Source organism: Canis lupus, chromosome 15, assembly GCF_003254725.2.
Source record: "Canis lupus dingo isolate Sandy chromosome 15, ASM325472v2, whole genome shotgun sequence".
NCBI lineage: Eukaryota > Metazoa > Chordata > Mammalia > Carnivora > Canidae > Canis > Canis lupus.
Window position 1 is genome coordinate 38772601 of NC_064257.1, and position 21674 is coordinate 38794274.

A 21674-nucleotide genomic window follows, 5' to 3' on the forward strand; every position below is an offset into this window, starting at 1 on the left:
GGGTCTTTTCTGGTTCCATAGAAATTTTAGGATTGTTTGTTCCAGCTCTGTGAGAAATATTGATGGTATTTAAATAAGGATTTTATTGAATGTGCAGATTGCTTTGGATAGCATAGATATTTTAACAATATTTGTTCTTCCAATCTCTGAGCATGGGATGTTTTTTCATTTCTTTGTGTCTTCCACAATTTCTTTCGTAAGTGTTCTATGGTTTTCAAAGTACATATTCTTAACCTCCTTGTTAGTTTGTTCCTAGGTATCTTATGGTTTTTATTGTAATTTTAAATGGGATCAATTCCTTGATTTTTCTTTCTTCTACCTCATAGTTAATGTACAAAAATGTAATGATTTCATGCATTGATTTTATATCCTGCTACTTTGCTGTATTCCTGTAATTAGTTCTAGCAATTTTTTGGTGGAGTTTTTTGGCTTTTCTACATAGAGTATCATGCTACCTGAAAATAGTGAAAGTTTGACTTCTTCTTTGCCAATTTGGGTGGCTTTTATTTATTTTTGTTGTCTGATTGCTGGGACTAGAACTTCCGGTACTATGTTGAGAGCAGACATCCCTGTCGTGTTCCTGACCTCGGGAAAAGTTCAAAATTTTTCCCCATTAAGGATGATACTCACTGTGGGTTTTTCATACATGGCTTTTATGAATTGAAGTATGTTCCCTCTATCCCTATACTGCAGAGAATTTTTATAAAGAAAAGATGTTGTATTTTGTCAAATGCTTTTTCTGCATCTATTGAAAAGACCATATGGTTCTTGTCCTTTCTTTTATTAATGAGATGTGTCACATTGATTGATTTGCAGATGTTGAACTTCTTTGCAGCCCAAGAATGAATCCCACTTGTTCATGTCCTACTTTTCATGTACTCTTCGATCCTACTGGCTAGCACCTTGGCAATAATTTTGGCATCCATATTCATCAAGGATATTGATCTGTAATTCTTTTTGGTGGGGTCTTTGTCTGGTTTTGAGACCAAAGTAATGCTGGCCTCATAGAAAGAGTTTGGAAGTTTTCCTTCCATTTCTATTTTTTTGAACCAGCTATTTGAAGAATAGGTATTGGTTCTTTAAATGGTTGGTAAAATTCCCCTGGGAAGCCATCTGGCCCTAGACTCTTGTTTATTGGGAGATTTTTGATGACTGCTTCCATTTCCTTGGTGGTTATGGATCTGTTCAGGTTTCTATTTCTCTCTGATTCAGTTTTGGTAGTTTATACATCTCTAGGAATGCATCCATTTCTTCTAGATTGCCTAATCTGTTGGCATATAATTGTTCATAATATCCTCTTATAATTGTTTGACTTTCTCGGTGTTGGTTGTGATCTCTCCTCTTTCATTCATGATTTTATTAATTTGGGTCCTTTATCTTTTCTTTTGATAAGTCTGGTGAGAGGTTTATTGATCATAGTGATTCTTTCAAAGAACCAACTCCTAGTTTCATTGATATGTTCTACTGTTGTTTTGGTTGCTATTTTTCATTGATTTATGCTCTAATATATTTCTTATTCTCTCCTCCTGCTACATTTAGGCCTTATTTGTTTCTTTTTCCAATTCCTTTAGGTGCAAGTTTAGGTTATGTATTTGAGACTTTCTCATTTCTTGGGAACAGCTTGTATTACTATACATTTCCCTTGTAGGACCAACTTTGCTGCATCCCAAAAGTTTTGAACTGCTGTGTTTCCATGATTTTTAAAAATTCTTCTTTAATTTCTTAGTTGACTCATTCATTCTTTAGTAGGATGCTCTTTAACCTCCATGTAATTATGTCCCTTTCAAATTTTTTCTTGTAGTTGACTTTCAGTTTTAAAGCATTGTCATTGAAAATATGCTGAGAATAATCTCAATCTTTTGGTACTGTTTGAGACCTGTTTTGTGACCCAGTTTATGATCTATTCTTGAGAATGTACTATGTGCATTCATGTATTCTATTGCTTTAGGATGTTCTGCATATATCTGTGAAGTCCATTAGCTCCAGGGTGTCATTCAAAGCCCTTGTCTCCTTATTGATTTTCTGCTTAAATTATCTATCCACTGCTGTGAGTGGGTGACTTAATGTCCTCTACTATTAATGTATTATTATCAATGAGTTTCTTTAATTTTGTTATTAATTGGTTTATATATTTGTTTGCCCCCAAGTTAGGGGCTCAAATATTTATAATTGTTAGGTCTTCTTGTGGGATAGACCATTTTATTATGTTATAGTATTATTCTTCATCTCTTTTCCAGTCTTTGTTTTAAAGTCTAATTTGTCTAATATAAGGATTGCTACTCCAGCCTTCTTTTGATGTCTATTAGCATGATAAATCATTCTCCACCTCCTCACTTTCAATCTGGAGATGTCTTTGGGTCTAAAATGAGTCTCCTGTAGATAGCATATCAATGTGTCTTATTTTTTTAATCCAATATGATACCTTGTGTCTTTTGATTGGGGCATTTAGCCCATTTACATTTAGAATGACTACTAAAAGATATGAATTTAGTTCCATTGTATTAACTGTAAAGTCATTGTTTCTTTTTTTTTTTAAGATTTTATTTTTATTTATTCATGAGAGACACAGGGAGAGAGAGGTAGAGACATAGGCAGAGGGAGAAGCAGGCTCCGTGCAGGGAGCCTAATGTGGGACTTGATCCCGAGAACCCAGGATCATGCCTTGGGCTGAAGACAGGCGCTAAACCACTGAGCCACCCAGGTGTCCCATCTTTGTTTCTTTATATTGTCTCTGTCCCTTTCTGGTCTTTGTTATTTGGGGATTCTCTCTTTGCTTAACTGATCCCTTTTAATATTTCTTGCACGACTGGTTTAGTGATCGCTTTATTGTTTAGTTTCTGTTTGTCCTGGAAGATTTTTATCTCTCCTTCTATTTTGAATGACAGTCACTGGATAAAGTATTCTTTGCTGCATATTTTTCTCATTTAGCACCTTGAATGTATCATGCCTGTCCTTTCTCACCTGCCAGGTCTTGGTGAACAGGTCTGCCGCCAGCCTTATATTTCTAGCCTGGTAGGTTAAGGATCTCTTAGGATTTTTTCTTTCTTTCTTTCCTTTCTTTCTTTCTTTTCTTTCTTTTTTTCTTTCTTTTCTTTCTTTCTTCTTTCTTTCTTTCTTCTTTCTTTCTCTCTTTCTTATCTCTGAAATTTGCAATCTTTACTATTATATGTCAAGGTGTTGACCTATTTTTATTGATTTTGAGGGGGACGTTCTCTGTGCCTCCTGGACTTGAAAGGCTGTTTCTTTAGATTAGGGAAGTTCTCAGTTATAATTTGTTCAAATAAACCTTCTGCTCCTCTCTCTTTCCTCTTCCTTTGGGACCCAATTGTAATATTCTAATCCCATATTGCTTTATGGTATTTTCAATCTCTTGAATCCTCCTCTCATGATCCAGTAGTTGCTTATCTCTTTTTCTCAGCTTCCTTATTCTCCATCATTTTGTTTTATAATTCACTGACTCTCTCTTTTGCCTCATTTATCTTAGCAGTTAGAGCCTCCATTTTTTATTGCATCTCATTAATAGCCTTTTTTAAAAAATTTTGACCTGATTAAATTTTAGTTCTTTTATTTCTCCAGTAACGGATTCTCTGGTGTCTTCTATGCTTTCTTCAAGCCTAGCTAGTGTCTTTATAATCATTTTGAATTCTAGCTCTGACATCTTACTTATATCCCTGGAAGTGAGTACTGCCTGTTGTTCTCTTTTTTGGGAGGTGAATTATTTCATCTAGTCATTATGTCCAGTAAAGAATAGATGAAAGATAGAGAAAATACAAAAATAGCAACTATGATACCAGAAAAATATACATTACATAAATCAGAAGAGAACAGAAACCAAAGGAAAAGAAAAAAATGAGAATAAAGTCAAACAAGAAATTGAACAGAACAAAACAATAAATTAGTTCCTGGTCTGTTTGTTAGAAGAAGCTAGATCCCAAAATAGGAAAGAAAGAAAAACTTACATATATGCAAAAATACACTTGAATACAATGAGAGGTAGCCAAAAATGAAAAATATTTACAAAAAAACATAAGGATGAAAATTTTAAAAAAAATTAATAAAATAAGAAAATAGCTGAAAAGGAAAATAAGATATAAAACCAAAGGACTAAAAAACTGTAAGAAAAACCATGAATGCTAGATACTTCTTTCTCCAAGAGCTGGAGTTTTGCAGCTCTATATGATCGGTAAACTTGGTATTAGACTGAAGTTTCTGCTGGCTCAGTGTACCTGGCTCTGGAGCCTTTGTGGGGGACGAAAATGGTGGCGCAGGATCTCTAGCCCCGGAGCTGAAAGTTCCCAACCCCCACTCTTCAGTGAGCCCTCACAGAAAAGCAGTCAATCACTCTTATCTTCCGGGTTTCTATTTACCCAGCCTGTGACCAAGTGTTTTTATCTCAGGCATGTGACCAAGTTTCAAGTGTCCAAACTTTACAGACTCCTATGGTGCACACCCAGGCCACTCCTCCCAGGGGAAGTAGGTGAGTCTTGATGAGGTTCTGCCTCTTGCTGGGCCCCTGCTTGAAAAGTGGTCGCCAGACCCCACAGCGGTTCAGGACCAGATGAAATTAGGGTCCCCTATTTCTCCTCCACCTTAACTCCGCTCCCCTGGTTGCATGCCTTTAACTAATATTGACTTATCAGAAAGAGAAATTAAAATAATCCTGTTTATGATTGCATTAAAGAAAAATAACTAGGAATAAATTTGAGTAAGGAATGAAAGACCTGTACTTTGAAACTTAAAGCTAAAACATAGTGATAAAATAAATCAAAGATAATGGTTAATGGAATTAAATGGAAAACTATACCATGTTCATGGGTCAGAAGAATTAATATTGTTAAAATGGTTTGATATCCAAAATATAAGAGCTTATAAAACTTATTACCAAAAAAATAAGCAATCTGATTAAGAAATGGGTAGAGGTCTTGAATAGATATTTTTCCAAAGAAGACATATAAGTGGCAAAGACACATAAGAAGATGCTGAAAACCACTAATCATCAGGAAAATGCATATCAAAACCACCATGAGATATCACCTCACACCAGTCAGAATGGCTATTACCCAAAGACAAAAAATAACAAGCACTGTGAAGCTGTGGAAAAAAGAGAACTCTTGTGGACTATTGATGGAAATGTCAATTGGTGCAACTACTATGGAAAATAGTACAGAATTCTTCAAAAAATTAAACAATTCTACTTCAGGGTATCTATCCAAAGAAAATGAAAATACCAAATCAAATGGATATATGCACCCCTATGTTCATTTTAGCATTATTTATAATAGCCAGGATATGAAGACAATCTAAGTGCCCATCTATTGATAAACTGATAAAAACATGTATATATACATAATATAATATTATTCAGGCATGAAAAAGAATGAAATCTTGCCATTTACAGCACTTGGATGGACCTAGAGGATATTATGCACTGAAATAAGTCAGACACAGAAAGATAAATATTATTTAATTTCACTTAAACGTGGAATACAAAAAACAAAACAAACAAACAAAAAAACCAAAAGAACAAACAAAAAAGAAACAGAAGCAGAGAATGAACAGGGAGTTGCCAGAAGGGAAGGGTGTGAGGGGATAAGCAAAATAGGTGAAGGGGATTAAGAGGTACACACTTCCAGTTATAAAATAAATAAGGAGGGTGATAAAAAGTATAGCATAAGAAATATAGTCAATCACATTGTGATAATGCTCTACGGTAACTACAGTTATTGCGAACATTATTGTATAAACTATAGAATTGTCAAATTACCATGTTGCACACCCGAAACAAATATACCATTGCTTGTCGTCTATAGTTTGATTAAAAAAAAAGTTTAAAAAATAGTGCTGCACAAAGATAAACTCAAAATGGATGAAAGATCTAAATTGAGACAAGATTCCATCAAAATACTAGAGGAGAACACAGGCAACACCCTTTTTTGAACTTGGCCACAGTAACTTCTTGCAAGATACATCCACGAAGGCAAGAGAAACAAAAGCAAAAATGAACTATTGCGACTTCATCAAGATAAGAAGCTTCTGCACAGCAAAAGATACAGTCAACAAAACTAAAAGACAACCTACAGAATGGGAGAAGATATTTGCAAATGACATATCATAAAGGACCAGTATCCAAGATCTATAAAGAACTTATTAAACTCAACAGCAAAGAAACAAACAATCCAATCATGAAATGGGCAAAAGACATGAAGAGAAATCTCACAGAGGAAGACATAGACATGGCCAACATGCACATGAGAAAATGCTCTGCATCACTTGCCATCAGGGAAATACAAATCAAAACCACAATGAGATACCACCTCACACCAGTGAGAATGGGGAAAATTAACAAGGCAGGAAACCACAAATGTTGGAGAGGATGTGGAGAAAGGGAACCCTCTTACACTGTTGGTGGGAATGTGACCTGGTGCAGCCACTCTGGAAAACTGTGTGGAGGTTCCTCAAAGAGTTAAAAATAGACCTGCCCTACGACCCAGCAATTGCATGCTGGGGATTTACCCCAAAGATACAGATGCATTGAAATGCTGGGACACCTGCACCCCAATGTTTCTAGCAGCAATGTCCACAATAGCCAAACCGGGAAGGAGCCTCGGTGTCCATAGAAAGATGAATGGATAAAGAAGATGTGGTTTATGTATACAATGGAATATTACTCAGCCATTAGAAATGACAAATACCCACCATTTGCTTCGATGTGGATGGAACTGGAGGGTATTATGCTGAGTGAAATAAGTCAATCGGAGAAGGACAAACATTATATGTTCTCATTCATTTGGGGAATATAAAAAATAGTGAAAGGGAATAAAGGGGAGAGGAGAGCAAATGAGTGGGAAATATCAGAAAGGGAGATAGAACATGAGAGACTCCTAACTCTGGGAAACGAACTAGGGGTGGTGGAAGGGGAGGTGGGCGGGGGTGGGGGTGACTGGGTGACGGGCACTGAGGGGGGTGCTTGATGGGATGAGTACTGGGTGTTAAAGAGGAATTTTATAGACTAGTTAGGGATCATTTTCAATTTCTGCTTTTATAATGAGTAATGCAATTAATATGCTTTCCATAAAATTTTATCATCTTTTTGATGCATAGACTTTTACAATATCCATATAAAAATAATATAGAAGTATACATACAATGCTTAAGGTACACAGTGGAAGGACTAGAAACACTTATATCTAACCATCTACTTCCCGTCTAGAAGTATTTCCTTACCTCAAATTTTATGTAGCCAAAACACAACTTTGATTCTTGCTCCCCATTCCCAGCAACTCCAAAACAAAACATACAAAAACCCCTAGGTTTCACCATTTTAGTAAATGTCATAATTCTTACAGCCATAAACCTAGACAGGCTTGATTTATATCCTATATCCTCTGAATTCAACTCAACAGTAAGTAGCATAGGTTCTGCTTTGAAAAGTGTCTCAAAACCATCCACTTCTCTATACCTTCACTTTACCACCCTGATCTAAACAACTGCACTCTCTGTCTTAGGCAACCACAAAACTCTAATTATTTCCCCTGCTTTTGATTGCTCTACATAAAGTATTCTCTAGTCAGAGTATCTTTTTAAAATGTAAATCAAATCACGTCACATCCTTGTTTAAAACTCTTCACTGGCCTCTAGTTGCACATGGATTAAAATCTACAATTCATACTGAGATCTGCTTGGTTCCCCATCTTCCCCAGCCTCATCTTAGAGCACTTTCCCCTAACATATCAGCATAATGTATACATTCTTTGCTCTTTCATAGCAAAATCATCCTGCAGATTGCCAGTGATGGGGTAGATATGTGTTTAATTTAGGGGCAAAGTTATAGCAAGCACACTTGGCGACGTATCTAGAATCACACTGTCCAATCAGTTCTATCAGCAATAATAAAAAATTATGACATTTGATTTTAATCTGCCCAACTTCTGCAATCATTTCTCACTTGGTTCTGAATGTGGTAGAGAAAGAAAGAAGTGTAGTTAATTTGTCTCCTGAAATCTACTATGTAAACTTTTTTATACTTCATAGTACCCACATAATGATTGAAACAAACTTTCTGACTCAAATTCAATCAATGTAAAATAGAATTGTGTTAAAATAATACTGTATTTTAGTAAGAATGAAAATATAGATCCTTCTATATTGAAAAATACAGTGAAAAATATAGATCCTTCTAATTACTTGTTTTTCAGTCATTTAACACCATTGATTTAAAACTCATTTTTTCAACACAGTACAATATACAGTGTACTAACTTTACTTTTCCTCATACATGAAATAGGAATCAAAATGGTCCTATCATTTCACATGGTTGCTCAGAGGATTAAGTAGAGTGTATAGGTATCACTTTGATCACGCTAAATGAACGACACATATTTATTGCTGAGTCAGCATGTTCCCTTTCTCAACAGTATGAACTTGTGCAGAATGAGTGGAAAAATCTAACCAAAATGGAATTGCTAGAGTCAGTTGTAAAGAAGTATATCCAATGACCTAGATCATGTTTCCCAAATTGTGTTTTGTGGATCACTAGTTGTGAAAAATATTAATGGGTTTCCAGGGTGGTTGTAGGGGAAAGCTATAAAGAATCTTTCAGTGAAGAAAAGTATTTAACCCTGTACTCCCTCAACATATTTGACCATGGAAACTTCTCTTATCCCCCAGATTGTTATTCAGAATGAGTGCTCCAGAGAGATTAGGACATGACGATTATGGGGAAGGGGGTAAAACATCTGGTGGGGACTTTTTGATTTATTATAATACCTAGTGAATTTGGCATAGTATTAAGTAAAAAAACATTATAGGGACACCGGGTGGCTCAGCAATTAAGCATCTGCCTTTGGCTCAGGTCGTGATCCTGGGGTCCTTGGATCAAGTCCCACATTGGGTTCCCTGCATGGAGCCTGCTTTTCCCTCTGCCTGTGTCTCTGCCTCTCTCTCTGTGTCCCTTATGAAAAAATAAATAAAATATTTTTTTAAGTAAAAAAATTATAAATGCCTTGCTCCTCCTATCCTTATCCCTGGACTGTATATCTACCATTTCATTTAACAAATTCTTATTCAAATATAAGTTTGATTTGAGTACCCTCTTCCTAAAATAGTTTTCACTGCCCTTTACCCAACCACACTCACTTAATTTATTCAGATATATCTATTGACCACCAATTACATACCAGGTGCTGTTCTAGGTGCGGGGATTGAACACTGAATTAATCATCATCATAATACAACATGGAACATCCATTCAAATGGGGAAGAAGACACTGAACAACCAACATACAAATACTAATTCAGGGGAGAAAAATGCTATAAAGGAGACAGAAAGTAAAGTTATGGCTACTTTATTATATTCAGTGCTCAGAGAAGGTCTCTCTGATAAGGTGGCATCTGAAAGACCTGAACAAAGAAAGACAATGAGCCATGAAGTCTCTGGGAGAAACACATTCCAGACAAGTGAATGATGAGAACAAAATTCCTAAGGCAGGAACTGTTTGGCTTATCCGAGGTAATGCAGGCAAGATGGGAAGGCTGGCAAAAATGAAGTAGGTAGAGAATAGCAGAAGATAGATCACAAGATTAAATAAAGTTATTTAAGGTACTGTACACCTTTACACTGACTGAGGGGAGGAGACATTGTAAGGTCGGGCAGGTGAATTAACATGATCTAATTTATAAAAGTCTATCTGCCAATTTGCAAAAGCACAATAAGGGTACAATAGTCAATGCCAGGAATAGGAGACTTTTTCAAAGAAAGAGACTTTTTCAAAGAAAGAGACTTTTTCAAAGAAAGAGACTTTTTCAAAAATTCAGGCAAGAGATGTTAATGGTTTATAGGAAAGTGACAGAGAACAGATGGTAAGAGGGTCCCAAGTCAAGAAATATTTTGAAAGGGAAATCAGAGGGCAAATTTTAAACTTTGATCTCAGGACACTTTCACACCTTTAAAAATTATTGAGAATACTAAAAAGTTTTTGTTCATGAGGGTCATATCTGTAAATATTTAATACATTAAAAACTAAACCCGAGATACTTTTAAAACCTAAGAATATAAAAGTAGACATTTCATTAGACATCAGAGCCGTGATGCCACTGCATGTCATGGTGCAACAATGGAAAACTCTATGGAGCACTCACTTACAAATAAGAGTGAAAAAAGCAAAATGTCTCTGTATTATTATGAAGATAGTTTTGACCTCATAGAACTTCTGAAAGGGTCTGGGAAACTGCCAGGGGGTCCTGTGCCACACTTTAGGAATAGGTCTAGAGGGTTTTCTGTTGGATTGGATATGGGGATGTGAGAGAAAGAAAAGAATCAAGGATGGAGTCAATTCGTTTAGCCCGGACTGCCATTAAGTGAAATGCAAAGTTTAATGCTACACATGCTAAGCTTAAAATATTCTTTAATCAACTAAGATTTAGAGTAGCTGGCTGGATATGGGCCAAGAGTTCAGGAAAGTGGTTGAAGCTGGAGATAGAAATTTAGGAGTCATCCACATATAGATAGTATTTAAAGCTCTGGAACTGGATGTGGGTACATAGAGAGTGGGAGTAGACTGAGAAGAGAAAAGGTCGGAGAATGAGCCCCAGGAGCATTCAGTGAATTCCAAGCATTATCTGTTTAGAATACAGTCTCCCTCAATTGATTCACCATTCCTTTACATCATTTTCATATTCAAATCTCCACTTAAGACACTCAGCATACAGTAAGCACTCAACTATATCTATTAAATTAATGAATAAATAAAGCAACAAAGTACTCTGTGGTGCTTTCACAGCTAAATTCCACAATATTAGAAAACACCAGGTTAGGAAATTGAAGTGATCAGCTTCAGTTGTTAGGAAATTGAAGTGATCAGCTTCAGTTGTATACATTAGATATACTATTCATTATGTGGTCAAATAGGTTTCCATGAATTTAAAGGCAGAGGTAACTGGGGGCTTTTAACTTTACCCAGGGCAAGTCATTAACAGGAGACCTAATAGGAGAGATGAGACTAGATTTCAAATTCTAGTCTGCTACTTAAGACATTTAAGGCAGTTATACCAATGCTACTATCTGGCAGATATTTTATTTTTTAAGGAAATTTTCCCCAGAGAATATATTTCATCCATGCATTCTTATCCCGACTGCCTACCCTAAATCTCAGGAGTCTATACTTTCTATGGCTCTCTTAAGCAGAACTCTAAAAAATGAAATGCTGGAGGTAGTGATCACCCCATATTTAGCCAGCATCATCCTAGGTAGATTCAAATGATTTGAGAAACTTTAAAAGGCTCTCACATACATGTGTTGAAACCAAGGTTGCTATCATCAGACCTACTTGTAGATGAGACCATAGGAGTAGGAAGATTGTCCCTCAAAGGTTGTATTTCAAATGTGGGCAAACATGATTTAATCACCACTATGATAACAAAATGGGTCACCCTATAGCTTTACAATTTACACCACACTACGACACATTTTATCTTATTTGAGTTTTACTAGGTAGCCATGTAAGGCAAATACCACTCTCACTTAACTGACAAATTGAAGGTCATAAAGGTTACACAGAGGGTAGGTCTATGACATAGGTATGACTAGAATTTAATCCCCAGAAAAAGTCACCTACAAGCAAAATTTTGCATATGATTCCATGAGTTTCATGGACCGTCTATAGCCTATACAAGAATACCAGATTAAAAAATATTTGCCTCTAGAGTTATTGATTTAATTGCTTCTGGGGTTAGGCCTAGACTTTTTATTTATTTATTTATTTATTTATTTATTTATTTATTTATTTAAAGCTTCCCAGGAAATCCTAATTTGTCAAGGGCTACTGGTCAATTGTCAGGGCCACAGACTTCTCTCTTAATCTCTTCCCCCTTTCCAAATTGTTCTTTGTTTCATCTAAGATTATGTTCTTATATTTGTACTTTTAACCTTTATTCACTTGCCTTTGGTGGCAAGACTCCTAATTATTGAATATAGTCTTCTTTGCTTCCCAATTTTGGGGTACAAACTGTTGCCATCTATGTTTCTGCTCTTCTTCCTTTTTCCAATCTATTATTCTCGTCCTAAACTTCATAAACCCTTTGGAATATCAATATTTCACCTTGATTATTTTCTCCCCAATGAGCTAGTTAACATTAACAGGCTACTGGAGTGAGGAGACCAGAGCTCTTCCAGTCACTGGCTATGTAACACTGTGAATTATTCAACCTTCTAAGTCTCAGCCCCAATCAGTGAAATAAAGAAAACAGTACCTACCTTGCAGAGTTTTTAGAAGAAATAAATGAACACAGACTCACTAATAAAAATAAATGGCTCAATACTCAATAATAAAAAATATATTTTGAAAAGATTATCTCTTTGAAGATCTCTTTATTCCTTATCTATTTTTGTGGCAACCCAATACAATGTTTTGTACTCTTTCTGAGTTACATGCCTCTGCTCTTTACATACCCACTCTCATTTCTAATTTTAAAATTTAGCATATGTATTCTATAACCCTACAGTGCCCAGTAAAATGTTATTCTAGATTTGGCAAGGTTTTTATGCAACCCCATAATTGAAGAGAGATAGCATGGTTTATCATTAACTTATTATTAGCTCATTAAGCCCACACAAAATCCAGAAGAATATCCAAAATATTTATTTTCTTCAGTTGAATTATCACCTGATCTAAACAGGGTCCATCATGGGTAGGAATTCAGAAGCAGTTCATCTTTTTCAAATCTATCTTCCTCAGTCTCGTTAGAATAACTGGCCCCAAAAGACATGAACAGAAATCTCACAGAGGAAGACATAGACATGGCCAACATGCACATGAGAAAATGCTCTGCATCACTTGTCATCAGGGAAATACAAATCAAAATCACAATAAGATACCACCTCACAGCAGTGGGAATGGGGAAAATTAACAAGGCAGGAAACCACAAATGTTGGAGAGGATGTGGAGAAAAGGGAACCCTCTTACACTGTTGGTGGGAATGTGACCTGCCCTACGACCCAGCAATTGCACCGTTGGGGATTTACCCCAAAGATACAGATGCAATGAAACGCCGGGACACCTGCACCCCGATGTTTCTAGCAGCAATGTCCACAATAGCCAAACTGTGGAAGGAGCCTCGGTGTCCATTGAAAGATGAATGGATAAAGAAGATATGGTTTATGTATACAATGGAATATTACTCATTCATTAGAAACGACAAATACCCACCATTTGCTTCGACGTGGATGGAACTGGAGGGTATTATGCTGAGTGAAATAAGTCAATCAGAGAAGGACAAACATTATATGTTCTCATTCATTTGGAGAATATAAATAACAGTGAAAGGGAATATAAGGGAAGGGAGAAGAAATGTGTGGGAAATATCAGAAAGGGAGACAGAACATGGAAGACTCCTAACTCTGGGAAACGAACTAGGGGTGGTGGAGGGGGAGGAGGGCGGGAGGTGAGGGCGAATGGGTGACGGGCACTGAGGGGGGCGCTTGACGGTATGAGCACTGGGTGTTATTCTGTATGTTGCCAAATTGAACATCAATAAAAAATAAATTTATTATTAAAAAAAAAAAAGAGGGGATCCCTGGGTGGCCCAGCGGTTTGGCGCCTGCCTTTGGCCCAGGGCGCGATCCTGGAGACCTGGGATCGTGTCCCACGTCGGGCTCCCGGTGCATGGAGCCTGCTTCTCCCTCTGCCTGTGTCTCTGCCTCTCTCTCTCTCTCTGTATGACTATCATAAATAAATAATAAAAAAAAATTTAAAAAAAAAAAGAATAACTGACCCCTTGACTTTTTCTTTTCTTTACCTCTATGGCCTGTTTGCTTCTTTTTGATAGGGTCCCTCACTAGCTGCAAAAGAATGCACCCTGCAGTCATTTCATTGTGTTGAATTCCACTTAGGATGGAATTTAAAGTATGAGGGATAGAATTTAAACTATGAGGTAAGATCTGGATAGTACCAGGGACACTTCAAGATATCAGAACTTTCCTATTTTTCAGGTTGACTTCCTGTTAACATCTACTTACCTTCACTAAAATGTTATTATAATGTTCAATATTAAGTACATGTTTTGAGGATTTCTAATATTGTGCTAACAATAGACTCTTTCTCTGCCTTCACCTAGGGCCATTTCCTGAACACCCTCTTCTGTCATTTTACACTTGATATGTGTCATAAAACAGAAGAAAGAAGCGGGGAAAAAAATCATCTGACTAAAACCACCACCAAGAGCACAGCTCAAGAATCCAGTACTCTAACAACTAATGCTTTACCCAAAGTATCTCCTGCATCCAGTAATGCCAAGAATATTTGAAGTTTGAAGCTAATTGCATTTAGTCACTCCTCCTATTATAAAATTTAACATTTCAGTCCTTATCACTTCTATCTCTCCAATTAACTTTTAGTTTCCTCTTTCCCATTTTCTACAACCAAGTTTAATTTCCTGCATCCAAAATAAAAGAAAAACTCTTTCCTCAACTTTGCCTTTCCTTCAACACACTGCCATATTACTTTCTTTCCTTTTACCACCAAACTATTCAAAAGAATAATCTGCAATCAACGCATTGCTTTTTCCCCAACTCTTCAACAATCCCCATTTTAAGCTTCTACCTTTTCTGCATTCTTGAAGGCCTTTGCCCTCAAAACCACCAAATAAAGTGACATTTCGATCTGTCTTTTACATCATCACTCTATGATTTTTGACAATTTGACTAATCTCTTCTTCAACTTTCTTTTTTCCCTTTATATTCATGGTAATGTTTTGTCTTTTTTATATCTCTCAGTGCTCCTTCTCTCTTACTAAGGCCTTCCTGAAGTATATGTGAAGTTATTAAACTTCTCCCTTCTCAATTTCTTCATCTATAAAATTAAAATAATAATATCAATTCTAAAATACTATGAAAATTAAATATATTAGGTGTTCGACAAATATTATATTGCTTAAGTGTAAATATTTCCTAGCACCCTATCTTTGGTACTATTTCCTTTCACCATCAAATTCTATAACTGACTATAAAATCTTCACCTTAAGCTCCAATTCTCTCATCAGAGCTCCACTCCAGTATTCCTAATTTGTATATCATACCCCACACTCAATATGTTTACAAAGCCAAATTTATCATCTTTCTCCTTCATCAAAATGAACTTTTGCTCAAGTCTTTCCTATACCTATATCATTTCAAAATCCCAGCCAACTGGGCTCAAATCATTAGTCATCTTTGACTCCCTTACATCTAATCCATCTCTCTACACACTAAAGCTTTATCCAAATTGCCTTTTGAATCAAATACCACAGAAAAAGTATAAAACATCATAACCAAGTGGTATTTATCCCAGAAACGCAAAGTTGAATTAACATTTATAATAAAACAATTAACTTATTACATCAACAGAAAAAAGGAGAAAAAAATGATATGATTAGCTAAATATATATAGAAAAAGTTAAAAAAAAATCAACACCCTTTTATGCTAAAAACTCAGCAAACTAGGAGTAGAATGGTACATATAAAAATTTATAATTGATATTATGCTTAATACTGAATGGTTTCCCTCAAAGCTAGAAAATAAGGCAAGGATTTTTGGATTTACCACTTCTATACACCATTGCACTATAGGCACAGCAGTAAGGAAAAGAAACAAAAGATATAAAGACTAGAAAAGAGGTAAAACTGTCATTAATCTCAATGACAGACAAAACTCTAAGAAATGTATTTCTTTTTAAAAACTAAACTTTTAAAATGAAATTATCCAGCTGGCACGATAAAAGGATAATACAAAATTCAATTGCATTTCTATATATTGACAACAAACAATTGGAAAGTGAAAGTAATAAACAATACTAAAGTATTAAATCAATTCAATGAGGACAGGAAAGTCTTTTTTCCATGTAGGGAAAAAAATAATCTCAACTCCTACCTCACACCACACAACAATTTGAGATGGATCATAGAACTAAATATAAAAGCAAGAACCAGAAAGCTTTTATTAAAAAAAAATGTGTGTGTATATATATATATATATATATATATATATATATATATATATATATTCACAACCTGGACAAGAAACAAAAAGCACAAACTATGAAAGAAAAAAAAATTGATACACTGGCTATCACCAGAATTAAAACATTCTGTTCACCAATGTCACCATTAAAGATATTTAGACAAACCACACACTGAGGAAAAATATTTACAGTACAGAAACCTGATAAGGACCCATATCTCTAGGAATTACAGGACAAATCAACAAGTGGGAAATTAAACAACTGCATTATAAAGACTTGCATAGGCATGCCTCAAAAGATCTAAGAATGGGCAATAGCCACAGGAAAAGGTGCTCAACATTATTAGTCATCAGAAAAATGCAAATTAAAACTCTAATGAGAAATCTTTTCACTCCCATAAGAATGGCTAAACTAAAAAAAATTTAAAAGTCACCAAATGTTTGAGAGAAGGTAGAGAAACTAAAATTCTCACACATTTCTGTTGGGGATTATAAAATGGGACAACTACTCTGGAAAATTTTAAGGAAGTTTCTTATAAAGTTATTTACTCTTCTATCTATGACCCAACAATTCTACTCTTTGGTATCTATATGAAAATACATAGCTATAAAAGATGTAAATGTTAGTATTCACAACATTTTCATTCAAAATAGTAAAGAGCAGAAAAACACAAATATTTATCCACAGGAAAAGAGATAAATTGTACTATATTGCTCTAGGAGAATACTGTTCAGCAAAAAAGAACAATATGAGCAAATCCCAAAAACACTATGTTGAGTGAAAGAAGTTAGACACTGACATACATAAAACACACATACATTGTAGGATTCCATTTATATAAAGTCTAAGAATAGACAATCCTAACCTATGGTGATGATAATCAGAAAGGAGTTATTCTAAGGTGGGACTGGGTATAGTTGATTGAAACAACTTTCTGGGATGATGATAATGTTTTAATATCTTGCCTTGAGTAGTGGTTACACTTACATATACAAATAGTCAAAATTCATCAAATTGTGTTTTATTCTTCAGTTAGGGGGAAAAAGATGTTTCACCACAAAAACCTTAAAAAAACCCAAAAACTTATTACAGGTAGCATATGATTAGTAGAAAGAAGAAAACTTGGTGTTTCAACAGACTTACTTAAAATTTATTCAACAGTAATAATTTTTCAAGTATTTAGAAGTACTTTCTCAAGTTTCAAAATAATTTTATTTTCCAGCATATGTAAATAAACCCAGCCTTGTGAATTCATCTAAGTAGAGAAACTCAGCCTTTTGGGTCAATATACTGGAGAGAAACAAAGGTTTACCAGTAGCATATAAATATTTCAGCCTCTGTGAATTGAAAATAGAATGCTTCACAATCTGGAGAATTTTGAGACATGAAAGAGCCCAAAGGAGCAAAGGTAAAAAGATCAAACGCAAGATACAGGACTAACAGCTGTGACTTAGTGAGTTAGTAAATATGCTAAATAAAATCAAACTTAACAAAGCACCACAAGTTGGTAACTTCCAAGTTATTAACACACTAATCAGAAACACATGCAAGGTGTAATCAGGCCTACCTCATTGTGACAGCAAGGACTCCTTGGTTATAAGGGATATTCTCCATTTACAGGTAGAGTTATGAAAAAAAGTATATTACATTAAGACATGCATATGAGGCAAGGAGAAGTAACTTGGTCTAAGAAGTCTCCACTGAATGAGATGAAAGTTTTGTTTTCATCTCTCATCTATTCTAGGTCATTCTTCTCACAATAAGACTGAACACATCTGCTAATACCTGGGCAAATAAATGTAAATTCATGGATAAGAGTTGTTCTTATACTTTTATTTCCAAGGCTCATCACCAGTTTTAAGAGTGAAACAATAATTTCAACCATGTTATTAATGTCTAATTAGTAAATGAAAAAAAAAGTTTGAATACTGCAAGTCAACCTAACTTCACATTTCTTGCATTTCCACACATAAAGCCAGAATTAGCAAATACTTTAGAGGATTAAACCTGTGATCAAAAATATGGGCTCTCATATAAGCTAGCCAATAATTATCTTTTCTTTGGAACAGTAAACTCTTGACAGTGTTCCATCCCTGACACACCTGTGACTTGTCAGAACACACCAGGGAGTCCACTACTTTTTCCATCTAGCTGTCCCCCGTCCACACCCTCTAGTCTCCAAGCCTTTTTCTGAAATCACATGTCCTACTTAAAATCCCTCATAATTACTTCCATTTGAACTTTTTAAAAAATTTATTTATTTGAGAGAGAAAGAGAGAGATAGTGAAAGACAGCAAGACAGAGCACAAGTGGGAAGGAGGAACAGGCTTCCCACTGAGCAAGGAGTTGGATACCGACACTGGCATCCCAGGACCCTAGGATCATGACCTGAGCCAAGGCAGATGCCTAACCGACTGAGCCACCCAGGTGCCTCCACTTGAATTTTCTATTCTCTGCTTTTTACAATGAATATGGAGTCCAGAAGATCAGAACTCTTAAGAAGAAATAGGTAAAGCACCAAAGTCTCTGAGGTGAAAGGAAGAGTAACCCAACTGAGGTTATATTCTTTTCCAAGTACACACCTTAGCTGCTACTGTCCTATTACATATATACTAACAGGCTGCATTGGCTCAAATTTAAATACCATCACCCTAGTTTCCTGACTTTCTCACTTAATTTTTTCCCTTCCTAAATCATCATTACAACATTTAAGAAAAGAAGGTGGAATGAGTTGCCTTCATAAACATTTAATAACGACAAAACCAAGTAATCAAGTCAAAATGGAATTTTTGGCCACTGCTACTTTTTTCAATTTACCAAAATAAACTAAAATAAAAATATGACAGAGAATACAAAGAAGAATTTATAGAGTAAGATCTCTTAGAGTTTATTAGATTACACATACACAGAAAGAAAGAAATTTGTGTTTTATTCATTGGGTGACTAAATGCATTTACATTAGATAATTTACGTTGATATAAAAATGTGTTTAGTAATGGACGTCACACTCATTTATATATAAGATAACCTCCTACCTAAGTAATTAAAAATGCTGAAAATGTAATGACTGCACAGTAACACCAGAAACACCTTCATATAATGAGAGAACCAGTGAAGACAAATGTGACATTTAGCATCTAAATCTGGCTGTAGTGAGGTTTATTTCTTGAAGCAAATGAACTAGATCAATTTTTTCTGAAAAGAAAGAAGGGATCTATGAAGACATTTCCTCCTCCAGTAGTTGGGACACTGCGTGAAATGTTATCTTGCCTGAATGAACCTGAGCTCCATCCTCATTAAGATGTTGTACAAACGCAAGAAGATCTGAGCAGGACTGGAAGAGGCAACTATTACATTGAGAAAAAAAAGAGAAGGAACTTTGAATCGGTTGTACAAGTTCACCCCTTTAGAGTGTCAATATCCTTATCCATAACACTATGACATTCCCTTGAAATTAATGAAGGTTAAATGAAACAGTTTATGTGAAAGTGTTCTATAAGCTACAGTGAATATATGAAGTTAAAATACCATTTTATTCATGAGGATGATTATAATGAAAATAAACTAAAATAAATCATATTGAAGATATTAAGCAAATCATTGCTCATTTAGACCAAAACAGTCCTAAAAAGAGACATTTCTCTTGCAAATTGGCTCAAGGATTTGTTCATACTATATATCTAAGTAGATGGTGAATGGCATTGATTGGATCCAAAGTCCCCCTCTCTTGGATTTTGTGAGGCCCATTCAGAATGAGCCAGGTTGAGAACACCACCAATTCCATGTTCTGAGTCCATCTGTTGGCAAAAATGTAATGCAAACAGCTTTATAAGTGCTATTTTCAATGAAATATCACAGAACAGCTTGTTCCAATGATATTTCTAAAGCTTGCCTGCAAACCGCCTACTGGGAAATCCAACTGAAAGAGGAGAGGGGAGAGAAAGAAACCCATACAAACAAGTGAGAGAAGTTGAAAAAAAAAGAACAAAAGGTAGAGGGAGACAAGCTAGAAGAAAGTGAGCACTGGAGACAAATAAGGAGCAACAAGAGATGCACTATCAAACACAGACAAAATTAGTTGTAAACCATAAGGAATAGAGAATTTAAAGAAAACTATCAAAACAACTTGGTTTGGAAGATAGAGAAGTGATCACAAATAATGCAACATGTCCAGGAAAATGAAGACAAAAGTAGCAGGAAAACTCAGAAAACATGTAACAGCTCAATAATTGGAGCATGATTATCAAAACGTGAAGGGAAATGATGTAAAATAGCCATTTCTCTAAGTTTCACTTGTTTTTCTCATGTAGTATACAAATTCATTATTCCAAAAATAATGAATTTTCCAAGGAAGGATGTTCCTTGGAACAAGGAAGGATGTTTCCTTGGATGTTTCCAAGGAGGGAAACATCCTTCTCTAAGTCTTTCCTTTTAATCTAAAAATGTATTTGCAAAAAAAAAATTTTTTAATGTACTTGCAGATCATAAAATGTTCTAGGCATTGCAATATAAGGAGTATACATGCAATGATTCAAAAACAATATACACTACTGCAGATGATGTCATTCTGGGCACTTACCTGAGGTCGAATTACTTTTACAATATTTTTGAGGGCAGTGTCAGGGGATGGAGGTGAGCAGTCAGGTGTTGGGCCTGTCGAGCTGTTTCTATGGTTACTATTTCCTGGAGCAGTAATTGCTACCTCAGATGCATTATCTGTGAATAAAAATAAAACTGCCATAAACCTAATCACTCAGTTTACCTTTCAAGACTTGAAATCACTTTAGTCAACACAAATTGAGATTTCAACTTAAAAACTGGTAACAATTACAGGATCATAGTGAAGAATATGCACAGAAGTATATTTTAAGGATAATGTTCATTGAATGCTTTGCTTTCTTTTGGAATGGTGACTATACTCTGTAGTATTATTCCAAGAAGGAAGAATACTATTATTAATTCCTAATGATGGATCACCCAACACAGCTATCAAGACTACATTATACAAATTGCCCAAACTTCATCTTAATTAAGATGAATATGATTTTTTATATGATTGGGCTAAGTTTTCCCCATAATCTTTCAAATGGGTTTTGATCTTTATTGAAGTGGAAGTTTTGTATCTCCCTGAGTCATAAAACCCAAATTCAAGCCTCTTCAAATCACTTTTCCCAGAAATCCATCAAACTGTTAAGAAGCATCCCAGTGAATTAACCTGAGGAAAAATTGACATTTGTGCACAATAGTTTTGCAATGTAGACTGACACAAAACTATCACAGCCAGATAAGCACATCTTCTTAAACAAACTACTTGAATGAAATTTCAAAAATCTCTCCATTATGTTTAGTATTAAGGGTTGGAGGAGAAATAAAGTGATGACTTTATTAAAACCAGCAACATGCATAAAATGTTCTTCTTAAATTTTTATCAAAACTAAATAACAAAAAAGATGCAGTTTTGGAATGTTTAATATACTTGGAAAAGGATGGAAAATTCTATAAATAACTCTTGCTAGCCCACGGAAATTATATTATTTTAATGATAATTTGGCAATCCTCTACAGCTTTGTATGGAGACTCTTGCAAGTTCAAATCTAAAACAAACAAAAAGAAATTTAAAAAAAACAAAAAAAAATTGTTTTCATTAGTTCCCAATAATTTTCTGTCCTAGACAGTTGAACTCA

General features: G+C 35.2%; 1 protein-coding gene across 14 annotated transcripts in view; it reads right to left on the reverse strand.

Moving 5' to 3' along the window:
• The window catches only part of ANKS1B (ankyrin repeat and sterile alpha motif domain containing 1B), a 1053015-nt gene that overhangs the window by 607626 nt on the left and 423715 nt on the right, over positions 1-21674 (reverse strand). For all 14 annotated transcript variants that reach the window (XR_007402223.1, XM_025439286.3, XM_025439282.3 and 11 more), the window contains exon 11: positions 20570-20706. Coding sequence is in view for 13 of the 14 variants with exons in the window: in XM_025439286.3 (XP_025295071.1) it covers positions 20570-20706 (137 nt within the window). In the remaining variant the exon portion in view is untranslated. The remainder of the gene's footprint in view (positions 1-20569; positions 20707-21674) is intronic.